General features: G+C 47.5%; 1 protein-coding gene across 1 annotated transcript in view; it reads left to right on the top strand.

Annotated features, from left to right (window-relative positions):
- The window catches only part of LOC109916194 (glutamate receptor ionotropic, NMDA 1), a 140,717-nt gene that overhangs the window by 64,724 nt on the left and 65,758 nt on the right, over positions 1-10,235 (top strand). The window contains exons 4-5 of the mRNA XM_048613340.1: positions 5,638-5,700; positions 6,282-6,382. Of these exons, the coding sequence (XP_048469297.1) occupies positions 5,638-5,700; positions 6,282-6,382 (164 nt within the window). The remainder of the gene's footprint in view (positions 1-5,637; positions 5,701-6,281; positions 6,383-10,235) is intronic.

Here is a 10,235-nt window from a genome sequence, read left to right as displayed (position 1 = left end):
GCCAGTGTCACACAGACAGATTTATAGTGCCAGTGTCACACAGAGAATTCACAGATCCAGTGTTACAGAGCCAGTATCAAACCGTTTCATAGATCCAGTGTCACACTGGCAGATCTACAGGGCCAGTGTCACACAGACAGATTCATAGAGCCAGTGTTATAGAGTCAGCGTCACACAGATTCACACAGCCAGTGTTACAGTCCCAATGTCACACTGGCAGATCTACAGGGCCAGTGTCACACTGGCAGATTCACAGGGCCAGTGTCACATAGACAGATTCACAGGGCCAGTGTCACACAAACAGATTCACAGGGCCAGTGTCACACAGACAGATTCACAGGGCCAGTGTCACACAAACAGATTCACAGGGCCAGTGTCACACTGGCAGATTCACAGGGCCAGTGTCACATAGACAGATTCACAGGGCCAGTGTCACACAAACAGATTCACAGGTCCAGTGTCACACTGGCAGATTCACAGGGCCAGTGTCACATAGACAGATTCACAGAGCCAGTGTCACACAAACAGATTCACAGGGCTAGTGTCACACAGACAGATTCACAGGGCCAGTGTTACAGAGTCAGTGTCACATAGATTCACACAGCCAGTGTTACAGAGCCAGTGTCACACTGGCAGATCTACAGGGCCAGTATCACACAGACAGATTCTCAGGGTCATTGTCACACAGACACCTTCAGAGTCCCAGTGTCACTCAGACAGATTCACAGAGCCAGTGTCACACAGATGGACTCACAGGGCCAGTATCACACTGGCAGATCTACAGTGCCAATGTCACAGAGCCAGACTCATAGGGCCAGTGTCACACAGACAGATTCACAGGGCCAGTGTCGCACAGACACACTTACAGGGCCAGTGTCACACAGATTCACAGGTCCAGTGTCACAGAGCCAAACTGTCACAGCCAGTATCACATAAATAGATACACAGGGCCAGTGTCACACTGGCAGATTCGCAGGGCCAGTCTCACACAGATAGATTCACAGAGCCAGTGTCACAGAGCCAGACTCACAGGGCCAGTGTCACACAGACAGATTCACAGAGCCAGTGTCACTCAGACAGACTCACAGGTCCAGTGTCACACTGGCAGATTCACAGGGCCTTGGTCTCAGGGCCAGTTTTATGAGGTAGTGTCCAAACAAGTCTCAGACACAGTGTCACAGAATTTCACAGCTCTACTGTCATGGATCTCCTATCACTGAGCCAGTGTCACAGAACTAGTTTTGCAGTGTTGATCCCAGTGAGCCAGGTTCACAGCTGTGCTGTCACAAGATCACAGTGTTCCAGAGGCAGTTTAATAGAACTGATACCAAATGACCAGTGTCTTAGAGTCAGTGTCACACAATTACATCCATACAGGTTATGCCGTAGAGCCATGCTGACACGGCCAGCCACAAAATGAATTCATACAGACAGTGTCTCTGAGCCAGTGTCTCAGGCTGGTCTCTCGAGTTGATCCAGATTTGTGAAGCCAGTGTTGTAGATGCAGTGTTTTCTACAGGCATAGAGTTGTAAAAGGATGATAAAGGAAGGGTGGTGTCTTTTCAAGACTATCAAAAGGGGGATCTGCTCATGGCGGCAGGATTTATGGCTGAGGAGGTACCAGGTACGTGTTTTTACCCAGAAAGAATAAGCAGCGAAAGTTATACTGAAAGAGGAGGTCACTGAGCTGCTGGATGGAGTAATCATTGAGAAGGAGAATGTATTAGAAAGGCTAGCTGTGCTTAACGTTAAGTCATCTGGACTGAACAAGAACAAAGAACAAAGAAAATTACAGCACAGGAACAGGCCCTTCGGCCCTCCAAGCCTGCGCCGATCCAAATCCTCTATTTAAACCTGTCGCCTATTTTCCAAGGATCTGTATCCCTCTGCTCCCTGCCCATTCATGTATCTGTCTAGATACATCTTAAATGATGCTATCGTGCCCGCCTCTACCACCTCCGCTGGCAGCGCTTTCCAGGTACCCACCACCCATTGCGTAAAGAATTTTCCACGCATATCTCCCTTAAAGCTTTCTCCTCTCACCTTAAAATCGTGACCCCTAGTAATTGAATCCCCCACCTCTGGGAAAAAGCTTCTTGCTGTCCACCCTGTCTATACCTCTCATGATTTTGTACACCTCAATCAGGACCCCCTCAACCTCCGTTTTTCTAATGTAAATAATCGTAATCTAGTCAACATCTCTTCATAGCTAGTGCCCTCCATACCAGGCAACATCCTGGTGAACCTCCTCTGCACCCTCTCCAAAGCATCCACATCCTTTTGGTAATGTGACGACCAGAACTGTACGCAGTATTCCAAATGTGGTCAAACCAAAGTCCTATACAACTGTAACATGACCTGCCAACTCTTGTACTCAATACCCCACCCGATGAATGAAAGCATGCCGTATGCCTTCTTCACCACTCTATCGACCTGCGTTGCCACCTTCAGGGTACAATGGACCTGAACACCCAGATCTCTGTGTGCATCAATTTTCCCCAGGGCTTTTCCATTTACTGTATAGTTCGCTCTTGAATTGGATTTTCCAAAATGCATCACCTCACATTTGCCTGGATTGAACTCCATCTGCCATTTCTCCGCCCAACTCTCCAATCTATCTATATTCTGCTGCATTCTCCGACAGTCCCCTTCACTATCTGCTACTCCACCAATCTTAGTGTCATCTGCAAACTTGCTAATCAGACCATCTATACCTTCCTCCAGATCATTTATGTATATCACAAACAACAGTGGTCCCAACACGGATCCCTGTGGAATACCACTGGTTACAGTTCTCCATTTTGAGAAACTCCCTTCCACTACAACTCTCTGTCTCCTGTTGCCCAGCCAGTTCTCTATCCATCTAGCTAGTACACCCTGGACCCCATGCGACTTCACTTTCTCCATCAGCCTACCATAGGGAACCTTATCAAACGCCTTCTGAAGTCCATGTATATGACATCTACAGCCCTTGCCTCATCTATCAACTTAGTCACTTCCTCAAAGAATTCTATCAAGTTGGTAAGACATGACCTTCCCTGCACAAAACCATGCTGCCTATCACTAATAAGCCCGTTTTCTTCCAAATGTAAATAGATCCTATCCCTCAGTATCTTCTCCAGCAGCTTCCCCACCACTGATGTCAGGCTCACCAGTCTATAATTGCCTGGATTATCCTTGCTACCCTTCTTAAACAAGGGGACAACATTAGCAATTCTCCAGTCCTCCGGGACCTCACCCGTGCTCAAGGATGCTGCAAAGATATCTGTAAGGCCTCAGCTATTTCCTCTCTCGCTTCCCTCAGTAACCTGGGATAGATCCCATCTGGACCTGGGGACTTGTCCACTCTAACGCCTTTTAGAACACCCAACACTTCCCCCCTCCTTATGCCGACTTGACCTAGAGTAATCAAACATCTATCCATAACCTCAACATCCGTCATGTCCCTCTCCTCGGTGAATACCGACACAAAGTACTCATTAAGAATCTCACTCATTTTCTCTGACTCCTCGCATAACTTCCCTCCTTTATCCTTGAGTGGGCCAACCCTTTCTCTAGTTACCGTCTTGCTCCTTATGTATGAATAAAAGACTTTGGGATTTTCCTGACTGGATCAGGTATATCTAAAAATGCTGAGGGGAAAAGTAGCAGAGGGGCTGGTCGTATTTTTATAGCCTTCCATAAATATAAGGGACTGTATTAGAGAGTATCATAGAGTGACGGTATGTCAGAGGATTGGAGAATTGCAAATGTTGTACCCTGGGTCAAAAAACAGGTGCAAGATCTAGACTCGTCAGTTTAAACTCGGTGGGGAGAAGGTTTTAAAAATTATAATCCAATAAAAAATGGGCATGTGTGGATTCAGTAAGGAAACCCAGCATGAATTATTAATGAAAAGTCAGGCTTATCTGATTTGATGGAATTTGTTGATGAGGTAGCAGAGGGGGCTAATGTCATTGACATGGTGAACAGGGAATTCCAAAGAAGTTTTGATAAGTGTGACTTAAAAGGCTTGTCAGCAAAGTTGAATCCCATCGAATAAAAAGATATGAAGTTGGCTGTGTGCCAGGAAGCTGGTGGTAAATGGTTGTTTTTCAGGTTTTTAGTGTGGCTATTAGGGGTAGGGGTTAGGAGTCCTGTTTTTCTTGATCTGTGTTAATCACGTACACTCGAGTGTGCAGGCTACAAGTTCAAAATTTGCAAATGACTCAGAACCTGTCGAGTGAACTGTCAGGAGGTAAAGAGGAGGACATAGACGGGCTAGTGGGATCGCAGACACACAGCTGATGAACTTTAACACAGAGAAATGTGAAGTGATACATTTTTGGAGAAAGAATGAGGAAGGTAATAGAAAAGTTGCGATTTGAAAGGAAGTTCAGGAACAGAGGGACCTGGTAGGATATGTGTACAAAATGTTGAAGGACAGATAAGTAAATGGTTAGAAACATAAGATCCTGTGGAGTAGATGTGAAGAAGAACCATATTCAGAGACTCCTTGTCACAGACCAGTCATGTAGAGCTAGTTTCACTCAATGAGATTCATGTAGAGAGTGCCTCAGATCCATTGTCACAGAGCCAGTGTCACAGAGTGAGATTCACATAGCCAGTGTCACAGAGTGAGATTCGCATAGCCAATGTCACAGAGCCAGATTCACAGAGCCAGTGTCACAGAGCAGGATTCACAGATCCAGATTCACAGAGCCAGTGTCACAGAGCGAGATTCACATAGCCAATGTCACAGAGCCAGATTCACAGAGCCAGGGTCACAGAGCGAGATTCACAGAGCCAGTGTCACAGAGTGAGATTCACAGAGCCAGATTCACAGAGCCAGATTCACAGAGCCAGTGTCACAGAGCAGGATTCACAGAGACAGATTCACAGATCCAGATTCACAGAGCCAGTGTCACAGAGCAAGATTCACAGAGCCAGTGTCACAGAGCGAGATTCGCAGAGCCAGTGTCACAGAGCGAGATTCACAGAGCCAGTGTCAGAGATCCAGATTCACAAAGCCAATGTCACAGAGCGAGATTCACAGAGCCAGTGTCAGAGATCCAGATTCACAAAGCCAATGTCACAGAGCGAGATTCACAGAGCCAGTGTCACAGAGTCAAATTCACAGAGCCAGTGTCACAGAGCAGGATTCACAGAGACAGATTCACAGAGCCAGTGTCAGAGAGTCAAATTCACAGAGCCAGTGTCACAGAGCAGGATTCACAGAGACAGATTCACAGAGCCAGTGTCACAGAGCGAGATTCACAGAGCCAGTGTCACAGAGTCAGATTCACAGAGCCAGTGTCACAGAGCGAGATTCACAGAGCCAGTGTCACAGAGCAAGATTCACAGAGCCAGTGTCACAGTGTTAGTATCATAGAACCCTTGTCAGGCTGCCAAACACTGAGTGCCAGTGTCACATTGCCAGCTGCAAAACCAGCATCAGAGTGCCAACTGCCCAGAGCCAGTGTCAGAACCAGTACCACAAACTTTCAAATAACGGAGGAGCTATTTTTTTTGCAAGCTCCAGTCATACGTCTGACCCTGAGGAGAAGAGAGGGTTAAATTGCTTACTACACGTCATTTTCAACTGTTTATAATATTCTTCTGTGTCTACATATTTTCTCTGTGCACATTACTCATCAGAATAAAAAAAGGAACTTTGAAAACAGCGACCAACATTCGTATGACAGCAGGCGAGGACCAAAGGTATATTTGCATGTAGACTGCACGAGCCAGCAATCGTAAACTAACGGAGTAGCCAAGTCACAGTCAGAATGACCAATGAGACTGTTCTGGTAGCACGCTGTTAGTTTCAAACAGATTCTTTTGGTTTGTCGATGAGAATGGTTAAAGAATATGAGTCGCCCCCACCTAACCAAATCTTATTATAAGGACACATGCATGTTGAATAAAGACTAACTTGCAAGTTTCTTAAAAGTACATTTTAGAAACAAGCCATGACGTTTCCCCCCTGACTTCACCCCGTTTAAGACTCTTTTTTTCTTTTGAAAGACCGACCAACTCTTTTTCAGGTTGAGATGCATTTTTTTCCTCTCTATTCTACTCTGTCAGATGCACGCACCCTTTTTTTGGTTTTGTTCTATCTTAGTTTGCATGCCCAGTACAGAGAACTCTGTAGCTCACATTGGCTCCACACGGGCCCAATTATCTGATCGCCTTTAAGCTGATCTATGCTGGAGATCAAAGGCGTCGTTGATGGAAAGAGGCCGAAAAGGATGGTTTTGGACAAATCGTTTAGTAATTCTGAATCCCTGCACCAACTACAGGCTGAGAAGGTCCTACAGTTTGAACCAGGCACCACAAACATGACATCAATGCTGCTGGAAGCCAAGGAGTTGGAGGCCAGAGTCATCATCCTATCAGCCAGGTAAGTGACACTGTATCCAATAATAAGTCATTCTGTGTGTCTGTCAAACCCTGACTCCTGTTCCTGAGGAATCTCTTAGCAGCCTGCCCTCAACCCTGACATTCTGGAAACACCCCAGACACTGTCTATATCCAGCTCCGTGACCCTGTGTTCTGTTTATATCTGTCTACCCACCTTTTTCCCCAGAATCTGTCTGTACCTTTTCTCATGTAAATCTGATTACAGCCTCGTTTACTAGTCTGTGGATGTTGTGAATTTTACCTCCATCAGGGTGTTTTACCTGATGCAGAACTGCTTCTGTTGTCTCTCATAATTTAAGAAACTAGTTGTGGATATCACACTTTTGAAGAATTCAACAGATATTTATTACATTACATTCACAGGTACACAAGTGCCTGGGCTAGTATTAAATTATTAGGTTACAACAGGGCAGCATGTCTTTAATAACTTGGCATGTTTCTAGTAATTTAAGGGTAAGATGGAGTGTGTGATCTTTATACCCTCAGGTCACGTGCAGTGATACATTGAGGATATCACAAATATGTCTCTTAAAGGTAAAGTGACTGTGAGGAAGGGTCACCGGACCCAAAATGTTAACTCTGATATTTTCTTCACAGATGCTGCCAGATCAGCTGAGCTTTTCCAACAACTTCTGTTTTGTTACTCGATGGTCTGTATCAGCTGAACGTCTCATGCATATCATGCACATATCCAGCTACATTTCCCCAGAGTCTGTATTTACACAGCTCCGTATCAGCTCCATATAGCGATAAACAGCATGGCTTTGTTGGGGGGAGGTTGTGCCTCACTAACTTGATCAAGTCTTTTGAGGTGACGAAGATGATTGATGAGGGAAATGTGGTTGATGTTGTGTACATGGACTTCAGTAAAGCCTTTGACAAGGTCCCTCATGGCGGACTGCTACAAAAGGTGAAGTTACATGGTACCAGGGGTGAGCTGGCAAGATAGATACAGAACTGGCTTAGTCACAGGAGACAGAGGGTAGTGGTGGAAGGATGCTTTTCAGAATGGAGGGCTGTGACTAGTGGTATTCCAAAGGGATCAGTGCTGGGACACCTGCTGTCCGTGGTCTACATTAATGATTTGGAGGAGAACGTAGCTGGTTTAATTAATAAGTTTGTGTGCAATACAAAGATTGGTGTAGTTGCAGATAGTGAGGAGGATTGTCAGAGGATACAGCAGGATATAGATCAGTTGGAGGTGTTGGCAGAAAAATTGCAGATGGAGTTTAATCTGGACAAATGTGAGGTGATGCATTTTGGAAGGTCAAATACAGGTGGAAATTATATGGTGAATGGCAGAACCCTTAGGAGTATTGATATGCAGAGGAATCTGAGTGTACAGGTCCACAGATCACTGAAGGTAGCAGCGCAGGTAGATAAGATGGTAAAAAATGCTTATGGCACGCTTGCCTTCATTGGAAGGGGCATTGAGTATAAGGATAGACAAGTTATGCTGCAGCTTTATAGAACTTTAGTGAGGCCACACTCTGAATACTGCGTACGGTTCTGGTCACCGCACCACCAGAAAGATGTGGATGCTTTGGAGAGGGTACAGAAAAGGTTCACCAGGATGTTGTCTGGTATGGGGGATTTTAGCTATGAAGAAAGGTTGGATAGACTGGGTTTGTTTTCACTGGAACGCGGGAGGTTGAGGGGTGACCTGATAGAAGTTTATAAGGTTGTGAATGGCATGGATAGAGTGGAAAGTATGAGGCATTTTTCCCAGAGTGGAGGGGTCAATTACTAGGGGATACTGGTTCAAGGTGCACGGGGGAAAGTTTAAAAGAGGTGTGCGAGGCAAGGTTTTCGCACAAAGGGTGGTCACTGCCCTGGAACATGCTGCCAGAGGAGGTGGTGGAAGCGGACACAATGGCAGCATTCAAGAAACACCTGGATGAATACATAAATAGCAAGGGAACAGAGGGATACAGATCCTGTATGTGAAGACAGTTTTTAATATAGAAAGGCAAAATGTGTCGGCACAGGATTGGAGGGCCAAAGGGCCTGTTCCTGTGCTGTATTGTTCTTTGTTCTTCTTTGTTCAGTTAACATCTAACATCTCTCCAGCTCTCTAGAGCTAACATCTCTCCTGAATGTAGAGCTGGATGAACACAGCAGGCCAAGCAGCATCAGAGGTGCAGGAAAGGTGATGTTTCGGGTCAAGACCCTACTTCAGAAATGGGGGAGGGGAAGGAGATTCTGAAATAAGTAGGGAGAGAGGGGGAGGCAGAAAGAAGATGGATAAAGGAGAAGATCGGTGGAGAGGAGACAGACAGGTCAAAGAGGCGGGGTTGGAGCCAGTAAAGGTGAATGTAGGGAGGGGATAGGTCGGTCCAGGGAGGACGGACAGGTCAAGGAGGTGGGATGAGGTTAGTGGGTAGGAGATGGGGGTGGGAGGAATGGTTAGGGAGGCAAGGACGAGCTGGGCTGGTTTTGGGATGTGGTCGTGGGAGGGGAGATTTTGAAGCTTGTGAAGTCCACATTGATACCCTTGGGCTGCACGGTTCCCAAGCGAAATATGAGATGCTGTTCCTGCAGCTTTCCGGTGGCATCATTGTGGCAATGCAGGAGGCCCAGGATGGACATGTCGTCCAAGGAGTGGGAGGGGGAGTTGAAATGGTTCGCAACTGGGAGGTGTAGTTGTTTATTGCGAACCGAGCGTAGGTGTTTCGCAAAGCGGTCCCCAAGCCTCCGCTTGGTTTCCCTGATGTAGAGGAGGCCACAACGGGAACAGCGGATGCAGTATACCACATTAGCAGAAGTGCAGGTGAACATCTGTTTGATGTGGAAGGTCTTCTTAGGGTCTGGGATGGGGGTGAGGGGGGAGGTGTAGGGGCAAGTGTAGCACTCGCTCCAGTTGCAGGGAAAAGTGTCGGGGGTGGTGGGGCTGGAGGGGAGTGTGGAGCGGACAAGGGAGTCACGGAGAGAGTGGTCCCTCCGGAAAGCAGATAAGGGTGGGGAGGGAAAAATGTCTTTGGTGGTTGGGTCGGATTGCAGATGGCGGAATTGTCGGAGGATGATGCGTTGGATCCGGAGGTTAGTGGGGTGGTACGTGAGGATGAGGGGGATTCTGTTTTGGTTCTTATTGCGGGGAGGGGGTGTGAGGGATGAGTTGCGGGAAATGCAAGAGACACGGTCGAGGCCATTCTCAACCACTGAGGGGGGGAGGTTGTGGTCCTTGAAAAACGAGGACATCTGGGATGTCAGGGAGAGGAATGCCTCATCTCGGGAGCAGATGCAGCGCAGGCAAAGGAATTGGGAATAGGGGATGGCATCTTTGCAGGAAGGTGGGTGAGAAGAGGTGTAGCCACCTTCGGAGCACCCCATGGTTTCCACGGATGACGTCACATCCGCCGCCGCCCGGTACGCCACTTCTGGTACAGGCAATGCCATCGACCCTGCTGCTGATGCCGCCACCTCCATTTCCGAGGCCAACACAGACATCAAGGTCGCCACTGCCACCAACATCCAAGATTTACCAGCCTACGTCGCTCCGCCCACCGCTGATGTCGCTCCGCCTACCGCCGACATCGCTCCGCCCACCACCTCCACAGCCAGCAGCTCCAGAGGAGACTGTAGCACCCAGCCCTGCCGGGTCTTCACCATCCCCCCAGACCTCCCCCTTACTGAGGACGAACGGTCAGTCCTCAGTAAAGGGCTCACCTTTGTCCCCCTCCACCCACACATCAATGAATACAACTCATGTTTGGACATTGAACAGTTTTCCTGCTGCCTCCACCTCCGCGCTTACGTCTTTAACCGTGAGCCTAACCCTCCCTCTACTGACCCCTTCTCCTGCCTCCAACACACCCCCTTCTCCTGGACACCAC

Source organism: Rhincodon typus, chromosome 28 (genome assembly GCF_021869965.1).
Source record: "Rhincodon typus isolate 14 chromosome 28, sRhiTyp1.1, whole genome shotgun sequence".
In the NCBI taxonomy this organism is placed as follows: Eukaryota; Metazoa; Chordata; class Chondrichthyes; order Orectolobiformes; family Rhincodontidae; genus Rhincodon; species Rhincodon typus.
Note: the sequence above shows the minus strand (reverse complement) of the source record. Positions and strands in the feature narration are given on the sequence as shown.